This window comes from Thalassophryne amazonica, chromosome 3, assembly GCF_902500255.1.
Source record: "Thalassophryne amazonica chromosome 3, fThaAma1.1, whole genome shotgun sequence".
Classification (NCBI taxonomy): Eukaryota; Metazoa; Chordata; class Actinopteri; order Batrachoidiformes; family Batrachoididae; genus Thalassophryne; species Thalassophryne amazonica.
Window position 1 is genome coordinate 14,765,474 of NC_047105.1, and position 26,195 is coordinate 14,791,668.

General features: G+C 41.8%; 1 protein-coding gene across 2 annotated transcripts in view; it reads right to left on the reverse strand.

The window, feature by feature from the left end:
- Positions 1 to 26,195, reverse strand: part of igsf21a (immunoglobin superfamily, member 21a) — a 930,426-nt gene that overhangs the window by 352,838 nt on the left and 551,393 nt on the right. For both annotated transcript variants that reach the window (XM_034165871.1, XM_034165872.1), the window contains one exon: positions 15,802 to 15,923. In XM_034165871.1, coding sequence (XP_034021762.1) covers positions 15,802 to 15,923 — 122 coding nt within the window. The remainder of the gene's footprint in view (positions 1 to 15,801; positions 15,924 to 26,195) is intronic.

The following is a 26,195-nucleotide window of genomic DNA, read 5'->3' on the forward strand; positions in this document are numbered from 1 at the left end:
AAACAAATACATAAACCTTGAAATGCCAATTAATATGGAAAAAGCCTTCAGTTTGGTGAATGCTGAGATGACTAACCAAAGAAAGAATCACAGGAACTTACAGTAAACACACAAATAAATCTCTCCTGTACACTAAAAACCAGCACATACCCACTGGATGTCAGCAGCAATGGGCCCCTGTGGAGGAGCAACAAAAAGCAGCACAACTCAAAGAGAGATCGATTGTCCCCGAGGAGGTGCATCTGACAGCTAGCTCCTGTTATGCAAGCCCTCCTCCAGAACTCCTCCTGCCTACAAATGCAAGTGCCCCGACGGAAAGGAAGAGAGAATGGTCAGTGGAGGTTCGCCTCATTGCTGGACGAGTTAATAAATTAACCAGCATGATGTCAGATTCTTTTACTCGCCGAAAGTATTAAGGGAGACCGGATCAGAACCGGTTCCTGTAGTGCAGTGATTCACAAAATGTTGGCTGTAATTATACTCCAAGTTGGCAATGGGAGGAAATTAAAAATAAATACATAAAAAAAATCTGTTTTTTAAGGTTTAAAATGACTGAAAATATAATAATAATAATAATAATAATAATAATAATAATAATAATTAAGGATTATTAACCGAGCATGAGGTCTGTACGGGAAAATATCAGACCGGGGTCTTGACTCCAACCACACTATTCCAGCTGGTTCCCCCTTATTCACACACTTGTATTTCATCTTGTTCCAATTGACTTTCATTCCCCTTCTCTCCACAGCATTTCTCCATATCTTCAAGCTAGTCTCAATCTGCTCTCTACTTCTGCTACAGATCATAATGCCATCAGCAAAAATCTTAATCTATGAAGACTCCTGCTTTATCTCATCTGTCAACCTGTCCATCACCACTGCAAAAAAAGAAAGGGCTCAGATCTGATCCTTGATTTAATCCCACCTCCACCTTGAATGCATCTATCATTCCTACTGCACATTTAACTGCTGTCACACTGTCCTAACCACACATACTTCTCTGCCACTCCAGGTCTTCCTCATACAATGCCACAACTCCCTGTCATACTCACTCTAAATCCACAAACACACAGTACAAGTGCTTCTGGCCTTCTCTATACTTCTCCATCAGTGCTCTCGGAACAAACATTGCATCTTTAGTGCTCTTTCTTGGCATGAAACCATATTGCTGCTCACAGATCTACACCTGTTTTGTAAGCCTAACTTCCACTATTTGTTCCCATAGCATCATGCTGTGGCTGATCAACTTCATGCCTCCTTAGTTACTGCAGCTCTGCACATCACCTTTATTCTTAAAAATCTGAACCAGTACACTTCTTTCCTGGTCTCGAAGGATCCTCTTGCTTTCCATGATTTTATTAAACAATCTTGTTAAAAACTTCACTGCAATCTCTTCAATATGTCATCTGAACGAACTGCCTTTCCACTCTTCATCCTCTTCACAGTTGTCCTTATTTCCTCTTTACAAAGCCATTGCACTTCCTGATTTACTCTCTCCACATCATCCATTCATCTCGCTCTCTCACTCTCATTTTCTTTATTTATCAGCACCTCACAATACTCCCTCCGCCTGCTCAACACACTCTCCTCACTTGTTAGCACATTTCCACCTGCATCCTTTATCACTCTAACTTGCCGCGTGTCTTTTCCAGCTCGGCCCCTTTGTCTGGCCAATCGGTATAAATCTTTTTCTCCTTCCATAATGTCAGACATCATGTACAGCTCACCATATGCCATTTCCTTAGCCTTTGCCACTTCTCTTTTCATGGTTTGCCACATCTTCTACTGTCTACTTTCAGAATTTCTCTGACTTTCCTAATTATTTTTTAGCAACCTCTTCCACCTTATACTTTCCTATACTTCTTTATTCCACCATCTTCATTCCACCACCAAGTCTCCTCACCTTCCTTTCTCTGTCCAGATTTCACACCAATCACCTCCATAAGGTGTCTCCCTCAACACATCTGCAGAAGTTGTCCAGAATCACTTCATCTCCATTCAATGCATGTCTCATCTCCTCCCTAAATGTCATACAACAGTCTTCTTCCTTCAGAAATACTGTATCAGCCAGCCTCAGATTATTTTCAGATTTCAAAGTGAGCCTTGGTGTTCTTAAGTTTGAATTACTGTAGGTTGGACATATCAGAAAGATTTTGAAAAAAAAAAAAAAAGACTAACTTCATTAGCATACGTGACCCAAAATGGCACAGATCATACTGTCATTTTCTGTGTATCAGGAGACATGTGATTGGCTTTGTGTTGGATATGGCTCATCACTTTCTTCATAGCCATCAAGCTGTGGTTCTGCTGTTTGCTATCCTAAGCACTTCATTCATGGTGTCAAATCCACAGAAAATGCACCCAGAAGCTCAAGAAAGCATGGAGGAATTAATTATTGGCTGAAAAACTAAGGAAAGAAAGAAACCTCAAAAATACATTGTTTTTTTTTTTCTTTCAAAAGCAGGTTCACATATTCCCCAACAATATTTATCAGACTTCATGTCCAAAGAATGTTTCTGTCATAGCTTGGAAATAAAATGTCTTACATCTATTATTAGTAAAAGTAAGTCCCTTCGGCTGCTCCCTTGTTTGCACTCGGGGTCGCCACAGCAAATCCAAGGTGGATCTGCATGTTGAATTGGCACAGGTTTTACGCCGGATGCCCTTCCTGACGCAACTCCACATTACATGGAGAAATGTGGCAGCGATGGGATTTGAACCTGGAATCTTCTGAACTGAAACCAAGCGCATTAACCGCTTGGCCACCACCCCCTTCTTACATCTATTATTATTTTAAAGAAATACACTTTATATCCATTTATTTTCTATATGTAGACCGGTGGGAAATGTACTGATTATAATTAACACCACCTTAGGGCAGTTCCGTATTTGGGGATGCCCCTGGGATCACGTGAGATTTTGGGGTTATATAAGAGGCCAGGAGATTTAGGACGTCATCTCGGCTCGACTTCCCGGTTGTGACACGCAGCGACTGTCAGTGTGGATGTTCCCAGGGTGGAAGGTAAATCAACTATTATTGCTTTGATTATTGGGAACATGGTGTTGTATGAGTATTCACTGTATGTATATGTCGCTGTGTTGTGCCTAAGATGACCATAGCCGATGGAGATGTGGAGAAAACACGGAAGTCGGTTGGCAGCGGCAGCACGCACGGTCACGCCCATCGTGTCGGCGCATGTGAGAGCCATGTTATTGGTAGGACATTTACTTTGTTTGCAACGAATGTGCCATTTGGAAAATTTCTTCGAAGAACATGGGTAGATGTTCAGATATTAACTGTGTGTTCTTTGCTCTGGTATAGGAGAGCCACTACAGTTATTTTCTTTCCTCATTGTTAGCATTGTCTTTCTTGATTTTTTAAATCCATTTTATTCCTGTGTGTAATTTTCACTTAATATATAGGTTTCAAGTTTCAGCTCCCTCCAGAGATTTTCTATTGAGTTCAGGTCTGGAGACTGGCTTGGCCACTCTACAACCTTGAAATGGTTTTTACGGAGCCCCTCCTTAGTTGATCTGGCTGTATGTTTCGGGTCATTGTCATGCTGGAAGACCCAGCCACGACCCATCATCAATGCTCTTACTGAGGGAAGGAGGTTGTTTGTCAAAACCTCGCAATACATGACCCTGGATCCATCCTCCCTTCAATACAGTGCAGGCGTCCTGTCCCCTTTGTAGAAAAAGCACTCCCAAAAATTATGTTTCCATCTCTATGCTTCACGGTTGGAACAGTGCTCTTGGGATTGTACTCATCCTTCTTCTTCCTCCAAACACAGCGAGTGGGGTTGATAGTAAAAAGCTCTATTTTGGTCTCATCTGACCACATGACCTTCTCCCATGCCTCCTGTGGATCATCCAGATGGTCACTGGTGAACTTCAAATGGGCCTACACATGTAGTGGCTTGAGGAGGGGAGTTTGCAGGATTTTAAACCATGACAGCAAAGTGTCTGTTATGTGTCGGACGCAGCTCGGAGAACCGACCAGCGTTTGAAGGACCCAGTATGAAATAAGCAGAGCACGGTACAAAGGCTAACTGAATTTAATACATAACAGTGATAATATAATAACAAAAGGTGCGGCCTGGCGTGGTGCGCTCCCAGCAGCGCTAACGGTCCGGAGCCAGAAGCTGTTTCGGACCCAAGGACCCCGCCGACACCCCCCAGGTGGCCGCAACAACCGAGTCTGTGAAAGAAGGAACCATTATGTGAGTCCACACTCTACACACAGAACACTTAAAGGTGTACAAACAGCAAACACTTCCTGGCTTGATTACTGATCAGCTTCCCAACCTGCAGGCATGGAACAATCAGTTCACAAAACTCCACTGCAGTGAAAGCTGATACATGACTAACAAACAGCTCAATACAATAAGGTGTGAGGGACACCACATTTACTGACTGTATAACTGTTAGTCACAAAATCTAACGTACCTCAGGAAGTGTGCTGACGAGCGTGAGACCTCACCCCCTCCTCTTTCACAGACTGTGCATCAAACCTGGACGTTCTCAGCATCCGCTGCTGATGAGATGGCTCCCGAGACGACGATCTCACCCGTCTGGTCACAAGGTCGAGTCTCTGGCAAATACACACTGTGCACTCCAGTCTTAAATGCCAACATGTTCCAATCCATCCAGATGCCCCACAGCTGTGAGTCCTGACGAGTCGCAGGTGATCAGGGTGAGGTCCTGACAGCCTCAGCAACACAGCCACTCAGTCCCAAATGCACGCCACCTGGGAGGAAAACCAAAAGACAGAAACAAACCGGCAGCCAGGCCCCCCCAGCCATATAACAGTGTCTTACTAATGGCAATCTTTGCGACTGTGGTCCCACCTTTCTTCAGGTCATTGACCAGGTCCTCCTGTGTAGTTCTGGGCTTTCTCAGAATCATATTTACCCCACAAGGCGAGATCTTGCATCTTCCACCAGACCGAGGAAGACTGACAGTCATCTTGTGTTTCATTTTCTAATAATTCCGCCAACAGTTTTTGTCTTCTCACCAAGCTGCTTGCCTGTTGTCCTGTAGTCCATCCCAGCCTTGTGCAGGTCTACAATTTTGTCCCTGGTGTCCTTAGACAGCTCTTTGGTCTTGGACATGATGGATAGATTGGAGTGTGACTGATTGAGTGTGTGAACAGTGTCTTTTATACAGGTAACAAGTTCAAACAGGTGCAGTTAATACAGGTGAAGAGTGCAGAATAGGAGGTCTTTTAAAGAAAAACTAACAGGTCTGTGAGAGCCAGAATTCTTGCTGGTTGGTAGGTGATCAAATACTTATTTTATGCAATAAAATGCAAATTAATTATTTACAAATCATACAGTGTGATTTTCTTTTTTTTTTAGATTCTGTCTCTCACAGTTGAAGTGTACCTACGATAAAAATTACAGACCGCTACATTCTTTGTTGGTGGTTAAACTTTCAAAATCAACAGTGCATCAAATACTTATTTTCCCCACTGTGTGCTGTTTTATACTGAATAAAAGGCAGACCACGCACATTCTCCACACCATGATATTAATGTACAAGTAAACACACATATGTCTGTAAAGGTGTTTTTGACTGTGTATGACTGCATTATGAAGTTATTCATGCCATTTAAAAACAAATACTTTGCTGATCAATATTTGCTTTAGATCACTCATCCAGACTTCTTGGATGTTGAGATATACAAAAAGGTGATTTTTTTTGGGGGGGACCATGTTTTCCTTGACCAAACTACTCCAAAATCTCATCACCTCTAGGTATCTACCCAAGTAATATTCCCACCACATTTGAAAGAAATCCCTGCAGTGTCCAGAGGTACAATATATATGATATATATCATAACAGTATGCAGTTGCAGTGACAAGAATTTGTTTCTTTTTTCTCCAATCAAACAGAAGTTTTATGGAATTGAAAACAAACCAAGATCAGATACATAAATGTCAAGAGACCAATTAATGTCAAGTATAGTGAGATGCAGCCTGCACAGGTGATGACATCAGGACATAAATATGTCATGGAAGGTTTTTAGCCTGAAGGCAAAATTGCACTGTGAAACCAAACGAAGCCGCTCAAACACAATACAAACACAAACGTTGCTTCAGACTACAAAAAAATACCCTCAACGAAACGACCTCAATTCTTAAAGGATTACTGTGCAGTGCAACAGTCACCAACTACCCCCTCATGTAGCATTCCAAAAGACTGATTTGTAAAGAACTACCCTGCATGAATGCAAAAAATTGACAAGTAAAAAAGCAAAGCATTTGCTTCTGGTGCATATGTGCATTCAGTTTTTGAAATGACATACAACTGCACAAGGATTAGTTTAAAAAGTACCTTCCATTAATCATGCATGCTGCCTTTATTTTTTTTTTGGGGGGGGGGGGGTGATTAATAGAAGATACAAATGATGGTCTCGCAATTCCAGTTTGAATAGTGGAGGTTCTTCAAACTTCAAGTGTCACCAGCTATGTGGAAGCGCTTCCATTTTTCAAGGACTAATTTGGCAGCTGAATAGAGAGAATGTTACAGCTGCTTCCATTCTCTGAACAAACTAAACTCAGCTTTCAAACTGATGCAAGACGAGTTTGTCTTGTGTGACGTGAATATAAATGTCCCTCCTACATTTGAAAGCCCGCGTGTTACTGGGACATCTAGCTGCACATAGGAAGGATTAATTAGCGTTTTAACATGGTTTTAAAAAAGTGGACAACAAAAAAATGTTCTTTCACTGCAAGGAAAAAGCGAAAGGTCGTTTTTTTTTTTCGGTACGAGAAACAAAGCATTCAGACACAGGTACAGGTCAGTGCAGGTAGCATCCAAACAATCTCATTCCAACTCATTTAAAATCCTCCCTCACTTCAGTCTGATGTATTATTTCTCTCTCTCTCTCTCCTTCAGCCTCAGAGTATTGGGGGGCAGGAGGGGAGCTTTGTTTGTGTTTGTGTGCATGTCTCTGACCACGCAAGCATGCAGTCCAACCCATTGTGATGATGCCTACTCTCCCAAAGGGATCGTAGGATTGTCCAGATAAATCATCCTCAGCTGGGCAGCCAAAAGACACCCCCCCACCAAAAAAAGTAAATCTAAAAAGGCAAAGAGAGTGAAAAACAGGAGAAATGTAATGAGGTAGGACTGTAAGACAAGCACAATCAACGAAAAGCAGTGGTGCACAGATGAGACATAAAGGAGAGATGAGGGTCGCATCCTTGCAAAAGAATGCAGATTGCAATACAGTCCAGGATGAAATGAAGTCGTATAGGTGCGATGTGAAGCCTCCGCTCCTTTTGTGTCGATGAGCACCCAGACTGCAGCAGGAGGAGAGGAAATAGCGCGGGGAGTGAGAAATGAGGAGACAGGCAGACAGCTGCCTGCCGTATTGTTGAGGCCCGGGGTAACAGAAGACCATCCCAGGGACACCTTCACCACAAAGCCAACCAGACCTGGATGACTCAGCCTCCTACATTCTCTGCAGAAAACCTGTCAATGCATTTGCAGCATGGCTGCATATGTGTGAATGGTGGAAGAAGAAACTATGAGAGGTGCCAGTCGAACCCATACATGTCCAGTGGAACATGTACACCACTGCTGCTGAACTCTTTAAACTGAACAGAGTTGCTGATTAGCGTGCATGTCGACTGTGCTTATGTAATAATCCACTGATTGTTTTCCAGTCTGTCCAACAGCAGATGGCTCAGAGTGAAGTTGCGCTACACCAAGCAAGAAACATATGACAGTATTTGGCAGTGCCAACTATAGGATGAGCTCCATCTTTAAAATTAAACATGAATGACTGCAGCAATCAATCTGCCTTTATGCAGATGATGCCTTCTTAAAGCGTGCTAACCTGCAGTTCAAAGCACTTTCCAGTAGGTGTCGCAACAGCATAAAAATTCAGAATTCTGCTGCTGTTCTGTCTGTATGAAGGACAACCTGCCAAAAATGCATTATCTGCACAAACTATCGGAACTGTTGAAGGTAGCTGCAAGAACCTGCTGACTTCATGTAAACATGGCTGCCATGGGAAAGTGACCACCTAAATGTTACACAAGTGGCCTTGCGATTTGAGAGCCCTGAGTTTGATGGCCTGACCAGAAATGGAAATGTGAGCAGGGCAGATTTTAGCATCAAGGCACCCTTGAGCAAGCTCCTGTATCTTCAGGTTCTCCTTCTATGCAGCTGAGTGATCTGACATCATTGTGTGAATGGGTGAATGTGAAGCACTTGAGAGTGCTTTGATCATTTGATGAATCCATAAAGAGCTACAGAAAAAAAAAACAAAACAAAAAAAAAAAACAGTCACTTTACCATAACTTAAGATTCATAGATGACCTTCCTCTGGATGTATTTTTTCCACAATTTCAATTTTCTTTCAACCACATTGCTGCTTGGTAATGAAATTCAATACATGAGGCTTAGGTGAATATTAAAAGTGTAATTTCTGAACACATCATCAGCTGTGTCTGATGCAGTAGCTCGATGGTGGAATGAAGTACTGGTAAAACATCAATGTAAATATGTCACAGAATTGAATCCATATTAAAACCTGAGGAACACAAAGCGTGGTACAACCCCTGGCAAAAATTATGGAATCACCGGCCTCGGAAGATGTTCATTCAGTTGTTTAATTTTGTAGAAAAAAAAGCAGATCACAGACATGACACAAAACTAAAGTGATTTCTTTCTGGCTTTAAGAAACACTATAAGAAATCAGGAAAAATAATTGTGGCAGTCAGTAACAGTTACTTTTTTAGACCAAGCAGAGGGGAAAAAAATATGGACTCACTCAATTCTGAGGAATAAATTATGGAATCACCCTGTAAATTTTCATCCCCAAAACTAACACCTGCATCAAATCAGATCTGCTCGTTAGTCTGCATCTAAAAAAGAGTGATCACACCTTGGAGAGCTGTTGCACCAAGTGGACCAACATGAATCATGGCTCCAACACGAGAGATGTCAATTGAAACAAAGGAGAGCATTATCAAACTCTTAAAAGAGGGTAAATCATCACGCAATGTTGCAAAAGATGTTGGTTGTTCACAGTCAGCTGTGTCTAAACTCTGGACCAAATACAAACAACATGGGAAGGTTGTTAAAGGCAAACATATTGGTAGACCAAGGAAGACATCAAAGCGTCAAGACAGAAAACTTAAAGCAATATGTCTTAAAAATCGAAAATGCACAACAAAACAAATGAGGAACGAATGGGAGGAAACTGGAGTCAACGTCTGTGACCGAACTGTAAGAAACCGCCTAAAGGAAATGGGATTTACATACAGAAAAGCTAAACGAAAGCCATCATTAACAACTAAACAGAATAAACAAGGTTACAATGGGCTAAGGAAAAGCAATCGTGGACTGTGGATGACTGGATGAAAGTCATATTCAGTGATGAATCTCGAATCTGCATTGGGCAAGGTGATGATGCTGGAACTTTTGTTTGGTGCTGTTCCAATGAGATTTATAAAGATGACTGCCTGAAGAGAACATGTAAATTTCCACAGTCGTTGATTCCTCAGTCACAGACTAAAACAGTTAAATGTGGTCTATTAAACATTAGGTCTCTCTCTTCTAAGTCCCTGTTGGTAAATGATATAATAATTGATCAACATATTGATTTATTCTGCCTTACAGAAACCTGGTTACAGCAGGATGAATATGTTAGTTTAAATGAGTCAACAACCACGAGTCACACTAACTGTCAGAATGCTCGTAGCACGGAGGATTAGCAGCAATCTTCCATTCCAGCTTATTAATTAATCAAAAACCCAGACAGAGCTTTAATTCATTTGAAAGCTTGACTCTTAGTCTTGTCCATCCAAATTGGAAGTCCCAAAAACCAGTTTTATTTGTTATTATCTATCGTCCACCTGGTCGTTACTGTGAGTTTCTCTGTGAATTTTCAGACCTTTTGTCTGACGTAGTGCTTAGCTCAGATAAGATAATTATAGTGGGCGATTTTAACATCCACACAGATGCTGAGAATGACAGCCTCAACACTGCATTTAATCTATTATTAGACTCTATTGGCTTTGCTCAAAAAGTAAATGAGTCCACCCACCACTTTAATCATACCTTAGATCTTGTTCTGACTTATGGTATGGAAATAGAAGACTTAACAGTATTCCCTGAAAACTCCCTTCTGTCTGATCATTTCTTAATAACATTTACATTTACTCTGATGGACTACCCAGCAGTGGGGAATAAGTTTCATTACAGTAGAAGTCTTTCAGAAAGCACTGTAACTAGGTTTAAGGATATGATTCCTTCTTTATGTTCTCTAATGCCATATACCAACACAGTGCAGAGTAGCTACCTAAACTCTGTAAGTGAGATAGAGTATCTCGTCAATAGTTTTACATCCTCATTGAAGACAACTTTAGATGCTGTAGCTCCTCTAAAAAAGAGAGCTTTAAATCAGAAGTGCCTGACTCCGTGGTATAACTCACAAACTCGTAGCTTAAAGCAGATAACCCGTAAGTTGGAGAGGAAATGGCGTCTCACTAATTTAGAAGATCTTCACTTAGCCTGGAAAAAGAGTCTGTTGCTCTATAAAAAAAAGCCCTCCGTAAAGCTAGGACATCTTTCTACTCATCACTAATTGAAGAAAATAAGAACAACCCCAGGTTTCTTTTCAGCACTGTAGCCAGGCTGACAAAGAGTCAGAGCTCTATTGAGCTGAGTATTCCATTAACTTTAACTAGTAATGACTTCATGACTTTCTTTGCTAACAAAATTTTAACTATTAGAGAAAAAATTACTCATAACCATCCCAAAGACGTATCGTTATCTTTGGCTGCTTTCAGTGATGCCGGTATCTGGTTAGACTCTTTCTCTCCGATTGTTCTGTCTGAGTTATTTTCATTAGTTACTTCATCCAAACCATCAACATGTTTATTAGACCCCATTCCTACCAGGCTGCTCAAGGAAGCCCTACCATTATTTAATGCTTCGATCTTAAATATGATCAATCTATCTTTGTTAGTTGGCTATGTACCACAGGCTTTTAAGGTGGCAGTAATTAAACCATTACTTAAAAAGCCATCACTTGACCCAGCTATCTTAGCTAATTATAGGCCAATCTCCAACCATCCTTTTCTCTCAAAAATTCTTGAAAGGGTAGTTGTAAAACAGCTAACTGATCATCTGCAGAGGAATGGTCTATTTGAAGAGTTTCAGTCAGGTTTTAGAATTCATCATAGTACAGAAACAGCATTAGTGAAGGTTACAAATGATCTTCTTATGGCCTCGGACAGTGGACTCATCTCTGTGCTTGTTCTGTTAGACCTCAGTGCTGCTTTTGATACTGTTGACCATAAAGTTTATTACAGAGATTAGAGCATGCCATAGGTATTAAAGGCACTGCGCTGCGGTGGTTTGAATCATATTTGTCTAATAGATTACAATTTGTTCATGTAAATGGGGAATCTTCTTCACAGACTAAAGTTAATTATGGAGTTCCACAAGGTTCTGTGCTAGGACCAATTTTATTCACTTTATACATGCTTCCCTTAGGCAGTATTATTAGACGGTATTGCTTAAATTTTCATTGTTACGCAGATGATACCCAGCTTTATCTATCCATGAAGCCAGAGGACACACACCAATTAGCTAAACTGCAGGATTGTCTTACAGACATAAAGACATGGATGACCTCTAATTTCCTGCTTTTAAACTCAGATAAAACTGAAGTTATTGTACTTGGCCCCACAAATCTTAGAAACATGGTGTCTAACTAGATCCTTACTCTGGATGGCATTACCCTGACCTCTAGTAATACTGTGAGAAATCTTGGAGTCATTTTTGATCAGGATATGTCATTCAAAGCGCATATTAAACAAATATGTAGGACTGCTTTTTTGCATTTACGCAATATCTCTAAAATCACAAAGGTCTTGTCTCAGAGTGATGCTGAAAAACTAATTCATGCATTTATTTCCTCTAGGCTGGACTATTGTAATTCATTATTATCAGGTTGTCCTAAAAGTTCCCTAAAAAGCCTTCAGTTAATTCAAAATGCTGCAGCTAGAGTACTGACGGGGACTAGAAGGAGAGAGCATATCTCACCCATATTGGCCTCTCTTCATTGGCTTCCTGTTAATTCTAGAATAGAATTTAAAATTCTTCTTCTTACTTATAAGGTTTTGAATAATCAGGTCCCATCTTATCTTAGGGACCTCGTAGTACCATATCACCCCAATACAGCGCTTTGCTCTCAGACTGCAGGCTTACTTGTAGTTCCTAGGGTTTGTAAGAGTAGAATGGGAGGCAGAGCCTTCAGCTTTCAGGCTCCTCTCCTGTGGAACCAGCTCCCAATTCAGATCAGGGAGACAGACACCCTCTCTACTTTTAAGATTAGGCTTAAAACTTTCCTTGTTGCTAAAGCTTATAGTTAGGGCTGGATCAGGTGACCCTGAACCATCCCTTAGTTATGCTGCTATAGACGTAGACTGCTGGGGGGTTCCCATGATGCACTGTTTCTTTCTCTTTTTGCTCTGTATGCACCACTCTGCATTTAATCATTAGTGATCGATCTCTGCTCCCCTCCACAGCATGTCTTTTTCCTGGTTCTCTCCCTCAGCCCCAACCAGTCCCAGCAGAAGACTGCCCCTCCCTGAGCCTGGTTCTGCTGGAGGTTTCTTCCTGTTAAAAGGGAGTTTTTCCTTCCCAATGTAGCCAAGTGCTTGCTCACAGGTGGTCGTTTTGACCGTTGGGGTTTTACATAATTATTGTATGGCCTTGCCTTACAATATAAAGCGCCTTGGGGCAACTGTTTGTTGTGATTTGGCGCTATATAAAAAAAATTGATTGATTGATTGATTGATATGGGGCTGCATGTCAGGTAAAGGCACTGGGGAGATGGCTGTCATTACATCATCAATAAATGCACAAGTTTACATTGATATTTTGGACACTTTTCTTATCCCATCAATTGAAAGGATGTTTGGGGATGATGAAATCATTTTTCAAGATGATAATGCATCTTGCCATAGAGCAAAAACTGTGAAAACATTCCTTGCAAAAAGACACATAGGGTCAATGTCATGGCCTGCAAATAGTCCAGATCTTAATCCAATTGAAAATCTTTGGTGGAAGTTGAAGAAAATGGTCTATGACAAGGCTCCAACCTGAAAAGCTGATCTGGCAACAGCAATCAGAGAAAGTTGGAGCCAGATTGATGAAGAGTACTGTTTGTCACTCATTAAGTCCATGCCTCAGAGACTGTAAGCTGTTATAAAAGCCAGAGGTGGTGCAACAAAATACTAGTGATGTGTTGGAGCGTTCTTTTGTTTTTCATGATTCTATAATTTATTCCTCAGAATTGAGTGAGTCCATATTTTTTTCCCTCTGCTTGGTCTAAAAAAGTAACCGTTACTGACTGCCACAATTTTTTTTTCCTGATTTCTTATAGTGTTTCTTAAAGCCAGAAAGTTGCCATTTGAAATGACTTTAGTTTTGTGTCATGTCTGTGATCTGCTTTTTTTCTACAAAATTAAACAACTGAATGAACATCCTCCGAGGCCGGTGATTCCATAATTTTTGCCAGGGGTTGTATATGTCCCTATGTTATGATGTTATGATGTTAGATGGGTTTATTGTGGAGATGATAAAGTCTGGAAATCATTTCTATAGTGAAAGACTGGTGCATTAAAGATACTCTATAGTGTATTTGTATCATGAAAGATCTCAGCTTTACAATTGGTATGAGGGGTATTGCCATTTTCAAAAGGATACTTCCTCTAGCCTCCTCCAATACAACCTCCAAAAATAACTTCAATCAGTCGAGCTGCTCTTTACATATTGCATGGAAATGAAAATCAAAATAGCATCTGTGATGGTCCTATTGGATAACAGACAACAGCAACTTTCTTAAGGAACCTTCACTCTCTTGCCTCCCCCCAATATGTCAAGATATAGTTTCAGTCAAATAAAGCACTCTTTAGTTATTGTGCAGAATTAAAAGTTTACAGACAGATGTCCGAATAGATGGACACCTAGACAGGGTAAAAAAGATAATGCTCCCCCACCCCCCGCCCGACTTCACTGAGCAGGGTAAAAAAAAATTGCACTGCTTTCAATGGACAATCCAGTTTTACCATTTTTAACAGCACGCATATTTACCATGATGTTTGCAGGCCATCCTTTGGGAGTCTTACTCATTATCACACCAATGAATGTTCATGCTCTCTGGGAAGTAGTCTCAGGTATATTTCCACCAAAAATAATAATAAAAAAATGATTACAAAAACAGATCAGGTGTGGAAGCCGCATGTGTTGTGTGTAGCCACATACACCATGGCTGGTGTAAAAAATGGCTGCCGATTTTTGTCTTCGAGTAAATCTGCCAGATTTTGAGGGAAAATTTTCAAACCTCCTGTCTTATGAGCCACGAATACAGTTTAAAGACCCATTTGTTGCTGTAAGAATGTAACTGAAGGCAAGTTGCATTAAATTCAAATGGCTCTATCCGCTGTGGCGACCCCGAACAAAAAGGGAGCAGCTAAATGGACAACAACATTACTGATATATTACATGGTATTTGGGTAGCACGAAAAAAACATCCAGTCTTCGCCTTAAGTCCCTGGTTAGTGTCCAAGTCATACAATCATACAGGAATGGGGCTATTCCACAATGCACATTCTTTCTTGTTTCATTCCAAATAGCAAACTGGGGTGTGTTTTGAAGCATCATAGTAACTTATTGATCCATCTTTCATCAGTCTTGAATAAACTTGGTATACGCAGTAATTACGGCCATCACTGGCACCATTTTTGAAATTGTAGTAAAATTTTCAAGCTGTTCAAAAATTTCATCCCAACTCACCAAAACATCACTAATGCATGGTAACCTCCGGGGTTTTGTAGTCTTAACAACTTCAGTTATGCTCAAACATCTTTAAATGGGGTTGTCCTAGTGAGTACAGCTTGAAAGTTGTTTGATCGTGCTCCGTCGGGGTAAGAATTTGAAGACATAGTGTTTTGCTGCAGTACTGGAGGACGATGCAGCTGGGCACATATGTACTTTATAAGCCAAACAGTTGCCAGGTCTGCACTTTATAAACCAGCCTGAAAGGAAGCAAGCTGGAGTAAGCCATTTCATCCAGTTTTTTGCACTTTTTCTGGATTGTGGGGAATGTAACAGAAAGGTACCCTGTGGAATAGGGGTGTGCGACAGGAGGAACCAAGACCGTAAAGATTTGGATATTTGTTCTTCATATTGTGAAGGTGGAAACCCCAGTTTCTGGTGTAAATATGTAGAACAGGTACAAACTAGTTTAATTAGCGATGCCAGTAGATGGTCCCCGGTTGAAGATCACCAGTGACCCAATCTCCATGTCCATGTGAAGTTGCGTCATGAGGGGCATCCAGCATAAAACTTTTGCCAAATCAGCAGACAGATTCATGCATGATCTGCTGTGTCAATCCCAAGTACAAATAAGAGCAGTCAAAAGAAACCCAACCAGAATGGATTTGGTTATGCCTGTGAGTTCCCATGTTGTTTCTTTCTTTGTTCATCTGTCTATATAAGATTAAACTATCCAGTTCGGCTACACTGAAGAAAGTGATAGAAGGAGAAAACTGCCTCAAAATATAAAACTTGTCTCAGACCCACACACCATTTCTTGTCAAGATTCTGTTGAAAACAGTCATTTCCATTTTTAGATATGCTGTACATAAACAGACAGGAGGGAGTGAAAGATAACCTCCAACATCCCCTGCCAGCTTCAACAGATACAAACAGAAGAGGTAATGTTATGCATGTGCAGGAAAACAACTTAATCTCTGTGTCTTACCGAACAGTTGACTGGTACACAAGGTCTTCACGTCTTCGGTAGTCCTCCATGTGAGAGTAATTGGTATTAAACATTGCATCGTATGTGAAAATCTTCTGTTTGATGGTACCTCCATCTGTCACCTGTGAAGCAAAGATAAAAATAATAAGATTCCACTGAGGGCTGCATGGTGGCTTAGTGGTTAGCACTATTGCCTCACAGCAAAAAGGTTGTGGGATCGATTTGCACCTGTGGCCTTTCTGTGTGGAGTTTGAATGTTCTCCCCATGTCTGGTGGGTTCCCTCTGGGTGCTTTGGCTTCCTCCCACATCCAAAGACATGCAGGGTAGGTCAACTGGAAACTTTAAATTGTCTGTAGTTGTTTGTGTAGGTGTGAATGTGTTCCTTTGTCTATATGTGGCCCTGTGACAGACTGGCGTCCTGTCCAGGGTGTACCCCACCTCACGCCCTGTGACTGCTGTGATAGCCCCCCCGTGACCCTGTGAGTGAGTGAGATTCCACTGATGAGGGGAGGCACAACATTAAATATTCTCCAGAGAACTTCATCACATACATAGAAAGCTGTCTAGGACTTGGAGTATGGCTCCCACGCACCCTCACAATGACTACACTGAGTCTTCTAGCTATCATAAACAAATTTCTTAAATGTCTATTTTTTTTTTCAATTTATTTTCATTTATATAGCGCCAAATCACAACAGAGTTGCCTCAAAGCACTTCACACAGGTAAGGTCTAACCTTACCAACCCCCAGAGCAACAGTGGTAAGGAAAAACTCCCTCTGAGGAAGAAACCTCAAGCAGACCATACTCAAAGGGGTGACCCTCTGCTTGGGCCGTGCTACAAACATAAATTACAGAACAATTCACAGACGAATATACAAGAAATGCAATTGGCGCATAGGACAGGAGGGTCACCAACACGAACACAACTCCCATCTCTGGATGGAGCTGCACCTTAAATAGAGAGAAAAAAACAGAATCAGGCATCAGAAAGACAAGAAATACTGTATAATTTGCCAGCATTAAACAACAAGAAAAACAGAATACTAAAGTGATCGCTGGCCACTAGCCTTAAACTTCACTAAAACACCCAGAATTTAGGTAAAGTTGAGGCCGCGGCCCACTCCAATTACTAATAAAATGAATTAAAAGAGTAAAAAGCGTAAAACAAAACTGTACCAGTATGCCAGCCATATGAAAGGGAAAATAAGTGCGTCTTAAGTCTGGACTTGAAAGTCTCCACAGAATCTGACTGTTTTATTGACGCAGGGAGATCATTCCACAGAACAGGGGCACGATAAGAGAAAGCTCTGTGACCCGCAGACTTCTTATTCACCTTAGGGACACAAAGTAGTCCTGCACCCTGAGAACGTAAAGCCCGTGCCGGTACGTAAGGTTTAATTAGGTCAGCTTGGTAGGAGGGTGTCAGTCCATGAATAATTTTATAGGTTAGTAGCAGAACCTTAAAATCTGATCTCACTGGGACAGGAAGCCAGTGAAGGGATGCCAAAATGGGTGTAATCAAATCAAATCAATTTTATTTATATAGCGCCAAATCACAACAAACAGTTGCCCCAAGGCGCCTTATATTGTAAGGCAAGGCCATACAATAATTACGGAAAAAACCCAACGGTCAAAACAACCCCCTGTGAGCAAGCACTTGGCAACAGTGGGAAGGAAAAACTCCCTTCAATTCAATTTCAATTTTATTTATATAGCGCCAAATCACAACAAACAGTTGCCCCAAGGCGCTTTATACTGTAAGGCAAGGCCATACAATAATTACGTAAAAACCCCAAAGGTCAAAACGACCCCCTGTGAGCAAGCACTTGGCGACAGTGGGAAGGAAAAACTCCCTTTTAACAGGAAGAAACCTCCAGCAGAACCAGGCTCAGGGAGGGGCAGTCTTCTGCTGGGACTGGTTGGGGCTGAGGGAGAGAACCAGGAAAAAGACATGCTGTGGAGGGGAGCAGAGATCAATCACTAATGATTAAATGCAGAGCGGTGCATACAGAGCAAAAAGAGAAAGAAACACTCAGTGCATTATGGGAACCCCCCAGCAGTCTAAGTCTATAGCAGCATAACTAAGGGATGGTTCAGGGTCACCTGATCCAGCCCTAACTATAAGCTTTAGCAAAAAGGAAAGTTTTAAGCCTAATCTTAAAAGTAGAGAGGGTGTCTGTCTCCCTGATCCGAACTGGGAGCTGGTTCCACAGGAGAGGAGCCTGAAAGCTGAAGGCTCTGCCTCCCATTCTACTCTTACAAACCCTAGGAACTACAAGTAAGCCTGCAGTCTGAGAGCGAAGCGCTCTATTGGGGTGATATGGTACTATGAGGTCCCTAAGATAAGAAGGGACCTGATTATTCAAAACCTTATAAGTAAGAAGAAGAATTTTAAATTCTATTCTAGAATTAACAGGAAGGGTGTCTGTCTCCCTGATCTGAATTGGGAGCTGTAATGTGGTCGAACTTTCTGCTTCGTGTCAAAAGTCTGGCTGCAGCATTTTGAACCAATTGGAGACCCCCAATGCTAGACTGTGGTAAACCAGAAAATAGAACATTGCAGTAGTCCAGTCTAGAAGAGATAAATGCATGGATCAGGGTCTCAGCATCAGCCATAGACAGGATGGGACGAATGTTCGCTATATTTCGCAGGTGGAAGAAAGCAGTCCTAGTAATATTTCTAATGTGGAGGCCAAAGGACAATGAAGGATCAAAAATTACCCCAAGGTTCCTCACTTTGTCAGTGTGATGTGTGACACACGAGCCAAGGCTGAGCGTTAACTGGTCAAATTGATGCCGATGTCTCACTGGACCAAGAACCATCATTTCAGTCTTATCAGAGTTTAAAAGTAGGACGTTTCTAGACATCCAACTTCTCACTGCTGCAAGGCAGTCTTCTAAGGATTTTATGTGAACGAGATTACCAGCAGTTATTGGCATGTATAACTGAGTATCATCTGCATAGCAGTGAAAGGTAATCCCAAAACGCCGCAATATGTCTCAAAGAGATCATTGAAAGTATGCTACACAATAACATCTAGAAGTGAGTCTCTTAGGCAAACATCTAGAAGAGAGTCTCTTAGGCAGCTTAATACAGACAGACAAGTACAATGTCGTGTATGTGTCAAGCAGTCTACTTTCCATTGAGTTAATGGCTTGTGACGGGATACGATCCAGGTAGAGGTATAAGATATTGAAAACATTATGCATGTTTTCGTGGGGGTATGGTAGACGACAGTGCCATTTTTTCCTTTCTCATATTCATGGGAGAGTTAAATTCACTTAGCATATGAATGACTGTTAATTTTCCTCTCCTCAGAATTCACAGACAGCTATAAAAGAAGGGTGACAGGTTTTAAATGGAGCCACTAATGCTGCTTTGAAGAAGGAAATTGTTGATGGGCATGCGGATCCTTCTATTTGCAAAGTAAGACGCTATCTTTCTGATCCCACCCAATCCCATCAGTTAGGTAAACAATGTCAAAGCATTTTATGATTATTGTGTATAATATACACGTCACCCCATGGACACAAAAAGCTAAATTGTATTCAGATGAGCAAACAATTACTTGTTTCCTGTGAAATGTGGGACAACACATAACCTCACCATGAGAAAACACATTGCCTGAGGCTTAGTTTGCTAAACAGCACTGCGTGGGGAGCCATAGTGACGAAACAACTTAAAGCAGGATGGTGGAAATAATTTACCTTTAGGTGGAAAGATTATATATTTTTTGAAAGAATTTAAGGCATCATGTCGAACATCTATAGCGCACAGAGCAGACACGCAAGTGGATTAACACTTTGGCATTTACAGGCACATTATCTGAACATAAAGTCAAGTGCAACATGCAAAGACGTTGCATTTGCTCAATTAATCATTGATGTGTTTTGACCAAAACATGGTTTGTACCAGTCAGATCATCATCTGGTTTTCTGGTGAAGAAACAGATCTGCACACAAAACATCACAAGGGCACAAGGCGATAACTTCCAGCACCAGCCACCAAAGCTCCCTGAGATGAAACAATGGGGTGCATTGATCTTGCAATACCTCCTCCAACACCATAACTGTCCAGCTGATCTCTTCCATTCCTTTCAGGCACCAAAAGACACTTGACCACCAACAACCGCTCACCTTGAGTTTGCAAATTTTGCACTTATGTGAAGGATTAAAAAAAATGTTTTGCCAACATTTTTCAAGAAATTCAGAGCATGATTGTTATCATCAGCTTTTTAAACACCACTTAACAGATAGAGAAATAGTGCGACTTAGTAGTTTTCAGCTGCAAAACATAAAATGCAAAGAAAAAAAAGGAAAGAAAAGAAAAGAAAAAAGGTCAAATCTAAAGGCAAAGTCATGTTGGAAAATTGTGCTTTCCATCCTCCCAGCCTTGTGCCACCACTGTAGTTACAGTAATGGACTTTTTAGAAACTCCACCAGGAGACATGTCTGACTACAACACCTCAAGTGAAATGGGTGTTTAGAACACAAACACACGCACACACACACACGAACACACACACATCTGCAGGGAAGTCTGGGATGCAGCACACTTTGAATTAATAATGAAATGTCACCAAGATATAAAGTGATATACGTTGCAGATTAGTACAATGTGAGGAGAGCATTTATAAAGATAAATTATGCAACAAAACTGTCAGTGGAATTGGTTCATTTCAACTTGCTTCTATCTTTCTTAATATCAAGCAGGAACAGTGTTTGTGGACTGGAAGGATCTGATTTTGTGTTGAAGATATCGTTCCAGTTTTTGCTTACCTTCATACACTTTTTTCAACATGTCCTGATTCCCAACCTAAAAGGGGATATAACAATGACAAACTGATTTAAATCTGGTGAACTTTGACGCACCAGAACAACTGAACAAACTAATTTCACCTGTGTAACATATCAGACATGCAGGGATGCACAAAACCTCTGTGACATCACCCACAAGTTTTCTGAAGAGATGATCTGAAGCTCAAATGGGACAGTTCTAGATGTCAAGATTGTGACAGTGCCCAACTCAGCTGAACTCCCAGCCAACCCATAAATTGTTAAGGACCCTTTCACACATAGTGCAAAGTTTGGTCAAAGTGCGCATGAAGCAGCAATTGTAAAATCGTCCCTGCCTCGAACGCCTCATGCACCTTTTGCTACAACTATTTGCGCAGACGAGCGGCTGAAAGACTGTGTGCTGTGCGAGCCCATCAAACCCTTTCGTGGCATGTGTTGGCCAAATTCCACCTGACACACATGAACATCTAACACCACTCATTTGGCACTTAGAAAATATGCGGCCATTCACACTCTTGGCACTACAACAGTCAGCAGACAATCATTGTCATGTTGGCAGTGAAATCTGTCTAAGTTCCCCACGACTGTGGAGTTGCTGAGATGTGGCCCAGAGTGTCGGCTCCCCCCACGACACGGTGCGTGTGGTGTGCGCTCCCCTGCCCCCCCAACATGTGCATGCGTGTGGTTCGCACCCCCCCCCCCCCCCCCCCCCCGCAGGGGAGGCGCCTCTCATCTGGTCTGTGCTCTGAATGGACGGGGCATGGCAGCTATTGACATCTCTGGTCCTGGACATCAGACCTGCACAACACGCACCATGTTTTGACGGACATGCGCATGTGTGCACTTGCGGTCCTCACATCAAAAAAAAAATAAACACATATATTGCTTCTGTGATGGGCTGGAGAGCGCGTACACTGACAGGCTTTTCCAGCTGGACCAGACCATCAGTTTATGTGGACACGTAGCAGGTGATCTGCACATCACATCTGTCTGACAGGACAGTGAGCAGCGCACCGCAGGACCATATGACAGCCCAACAGTACGGCAAATATGCCACTTTCAGTCACATATCAGCAGAAATACACCGTACCGAACGCCGTTTGTTCAGTTATCACAGTGCTTTTCTTTCTTTTGTCTGCTTGTTGATTTTAGCCATTTTACACTCCTGTTACAGGACAGTGATTGTGGCGTAGTGGTAGAGTTTCTGTCTGGTAATCAGAGTGTGTGGGTTCAAATCCCATGAGGGATGTTTTTTTAAGCAGCATTATTTAACAGTGGGGTTCTGTACTGTGTCCCCTTTTATGTATTATTTTTATCAACCCAGTGATATTCACTAATTATACAGCTGGTTTTTATTTTGTTTTCCTCCACATCAGCGGCGCGATGTGGTGCAGCTCATCCCATGGAACACAACTGCAGCTGCATAAAAACATGTTTGAAAGACACCATGGCATGCACGAAGCATTGCGCTGGCATCGTGCACGCCTGCCCATTGGCGTGATGTTTCGTGGTGTGCTCATAGGAGCTTTACCACCATGAGTCGCACTGGAGTTGTACACAAATTGACCAAATTTGCACTATGTGTGAAGGGGCCCAAAGCTTCAACAGACCCAAATGAGGCATACCCGGAAGAAGAGAAAAGTTGTAGTTCCTTGACTGGCATCTTGACGCTGGCTCCAAAAGTGAGCAGGGTCCCATTGAAGCGTATGATAAAATATCCAACTTCAGAGTAGAAATAAACATGTTTACAACCTGGTACAAAAAAGATATTTGTTTCAATAGATAGTTCTCCACTCCGTGACAACTGACCAGGGGATTTTTTTTTATAATGGAAAGGACCACACTCTCAAGCTTATTCTCATGTTTTAGTTAAACGTTATTAGAAGATGTCCACTGCACAAATGCATTTTGTCCCAAATGTCACAGTGGTTCACACGGCAAGATAATTATGCCGATATCGGACCCGATCTTCCCTTTCCGACAATCTTAAGGACACCCAACTATTGTGATGGCTCTAAAGATAATCTTATCAGATATTCCTGCCATGTGTGGTGCGTTAAGACTGCTGTAGTCCACTTGGAAGGACATCAGGACTGCTCAGACTGCAAATCATGGATATTCAACATGTTGGATTGTCTTGGCCCAATATTCCAACGTGTGTGATGTCCCCCGACCATAAACGAGCACGCAGCCTGCTGAATGTGATGTGTCGCCAATCATAAAGCGAGGTGATGGGCGCACGTAACGGAATCCAAAATCAAAACGGCTGTTATGGTGCACCAGAAAGTCCGGTGGTTGTGCTGTCTCCACTCCTTTAACCAATGTCTTTTCTTTTTCTTTTTGTATCATTTTTTTCTCTGTTAGAAATAGTCCACAAACTGTCTCCATTGCTTCTTCCTCATCCATCATGTTTGTCTGAAGTCATGTTTAATCTCATGGACATGCGTTGCGCTTTGTTTGTGACCCGGAGCTCAAATATGTCAAGGCGGATGTGCAGGCGAAAGAATGTAGCTACTCTGGTGGAGTCAGTGGTTGCAAAGAAAACCTGCACCCTCTGTCCCTTTCTGGAATACTTTGGACACTACTGTATTAGTAGGACAACTCAGGTGTGACGGTTTGGAGAGAAGCACAGAGGTAAGACGAGATGGTTCGGACATGTGCAGAGGAGGGACCAAAGGTATTTTGGGAGAAGGATGCTGAGGCTGGAGCCACCAGGCAGAAGGAGAAGAAGGAGGCCATAGAGGAGGTTTATGGATGTGCTGAGGGAGGACATGCAGGTGGTTGGTGTGACAGAGGAAGATACAGAGGACAGGGTGAGATGGAAACGATTGGTCTGCTGCGGTGACCCCTAACGGGAGCAGCCAAAGGAAGAAGAAGAAGTGATACAACTGAACTAAAAACAGATGACTTTTCAAAATGTTGACAATCTAAAGAATATAACACAATGCTAAAATACCCTCGGCCGTATGAGCATATAAATAGGAAACAGAAAGTGACCTTTTAACATCTTAAAATATTTCAAGCTTAGCCATCTTTGAACTTGTCCTAGGTCTGTGTCCCAAGAATGTCCCCTGTTAATTTGAAGACCCTGGCAGTAATTGGACTGGACTTATGCTGAATACAGACAGACAGACAGACAGACACAGAGTGACGGATGGGCGGGTGGATGGACGGATGTAAGGCCTTCGCAATACCTGATAGCCATATTTTGGCTTCGGGTCATTATAGCACTGTCAGATGCTACATGACAAAAAGTGTTTGTTACACTGCATTCATGCAATATTGATTACAATATTGAACAATAATTATTCCACTCATACAGTCAATAATACAACAATTTCAACAATGTTTGTCTCTGCTTGTTCTCTTCCTCCTCTCAGGTCTTTTGGCTCAATTGCAACAAACTCGGCAAACATATGGAGGTGAATTCGGAACTGCCCAGGTGAGATCAAATTTGCCCAAACCAATCATGTCTGTTATTGGCCCTACTACTCCCAAGTCCTGTTTTTTCTGATTTGTACCAAACTTGGCCTGTCAGTGAAGAATTAACCCCTGAAACTGTCCTGAAGAACTCATTCTGTCAAAGGGAAAGGAATTTGAGTTTCAAGCTGATATGGACCAAATTGTTCTGGAAAGATCTGCCAGAGGTTAATCACTTGGGTGAAGATCAAGGTCATTGGGGTCAAATGCCAGATAGTCCTTTCTGTTTTCATGACCACTGGTATTTCAAATTCATTTCATTTTTTATTTCACACTATAGGGTCATGTGTATAATCATTTTCATTCAGATTAAGGAAAGACTACCTGGATAAGGGGCAGATAATGAATGAATGAATGAAGAAAAGATGACTGTTGTGTTGAATAAAAACTGTAATAACCTTGCAGCAGGAAAGCTCACATTCTGTCTCTCTAAAACACACTGGAGTCGATTTTCAAATTAAGGCTTTAGAAACCAAAGGGGGAAAAAATGCCTCCACCTCTGAAATACTGAGGTGTTTTCTCTCCCCTCTTTCACAGTCCATCTCATCCGACAGGCATTACAACTGCTTCTCCCCACCCTCTGAAAAAGCTGATGGATAATGCAGGTGTTGGGTTCTTGTTTTCTGGAGGCCAATAGGACACAAGGAGATTTGTGCCTCAGACAGGTCGTCTGTGCCGTCCTCTCTTTATGTTGCCTGCTTAATGATTTCACCTCGTAATTAAGAATGACCTTTAAACCTGTGTGCAGTAACTCCAAAAGCGGATGTCTCCTTATCACCAAAAGGCGACCTGGTTGCAGTTTAAATGAGTGAATGAAGGAAGGAAAAGACTGAAAAGGGAGCAAGTGGAAGGTGATAAAAAAAATGAGATCTAAACTGTGCCAAAATGGCTGTACAAGAGGGAGGGTAAGAGGGAGATGAATACACTTTGATTGCAGAAAAGCACCATTTGGGGAAGCAATCCTTTGCTTCGATTGCTTTGTTGTCGATGCATACGAGGCACCAACTCTCTGCCGCACTCGGCCATCTGGAGATATAAAAAGACAGGCGCGGGTGGTCGAGTTATACCCCTCCTCTGGCAGCACCAATTGGGTATTGGCTGAGTGAAGAGCCAGCAGGCAAGGCAAGCAACGAGTGTTGAACAGGTAGCTGACAATCGGAGATGCACAAAAACAGACTGTCCTGGCTTTTCCAGAGACGTGATTAATAACAGGACCGCTCTCAGACGGAGGTGCACTGTGCCCTTTCTGACCAGACAGCTGAGTGGACTCTAACGATGCTTCCTCTTATTGGGGTCAGATTAGTTCTGTGTCTCAGGGGTTAACCAAAGCCTTCCTCCCTCTGCCTGTCTGGGGTGGCCTATTTATAGGCTGCAGCTGCATCAGCAGCCACTGGAGGAAATTCAGCAAACACACCGCAGGCCAACTGTGAGAGAATCAACACCAATACTGTTTAAAAAAATCAGGTAGCAGACACAGAGAGCCTCTAAAACATGTCCTTTTGCAGGTTTTTTCCCCCACTCCATGCTGGTTTGAATAAGAAATCCATGACATTTTTGACTTACACTCAAATCTCAGCTTGGAATGATATCGGTGGAGTTCAAAGACGTGACAGTTAGGTTTGAGGAATAACAGTGTCCTTCACATGGTGTCTCAAAGCAGCTTAATACAATTTTGAAGAAAGGTTCATTAATGTTATTTTTGCATTTCTTCGTGATGAAAATCTGCAATACTTCCATGAGATGGACAGCAGTAAAGCTCTCAAATAATGTCTTAATTAACACGATTTGTGCCCATTCATTCCCCTGTTTAAAGACTTAGACAAGCAGTAACAACAGAAATGATCAGAGCATTGTCATGAACCGGCTTGACACTCTCTTTCACATCCATGCTACAGTAATTTAGCTGATATTATCTCACAATGTGGAGTTTTTTTTTTTCTGGAGCATTAAGAGCCATCATTTTAGATTTAAAACCAGAAAAAAATATATAATTTTAGGGACAGAATTTGAAACAGTGGTGGACTTTCAGTAAAACCCTGAATTTTGTACAATACAGAGCAGGACATGAGAAACTAGACACACGGTGCATCCGGAAAGCATTCACAGCATTTCAAT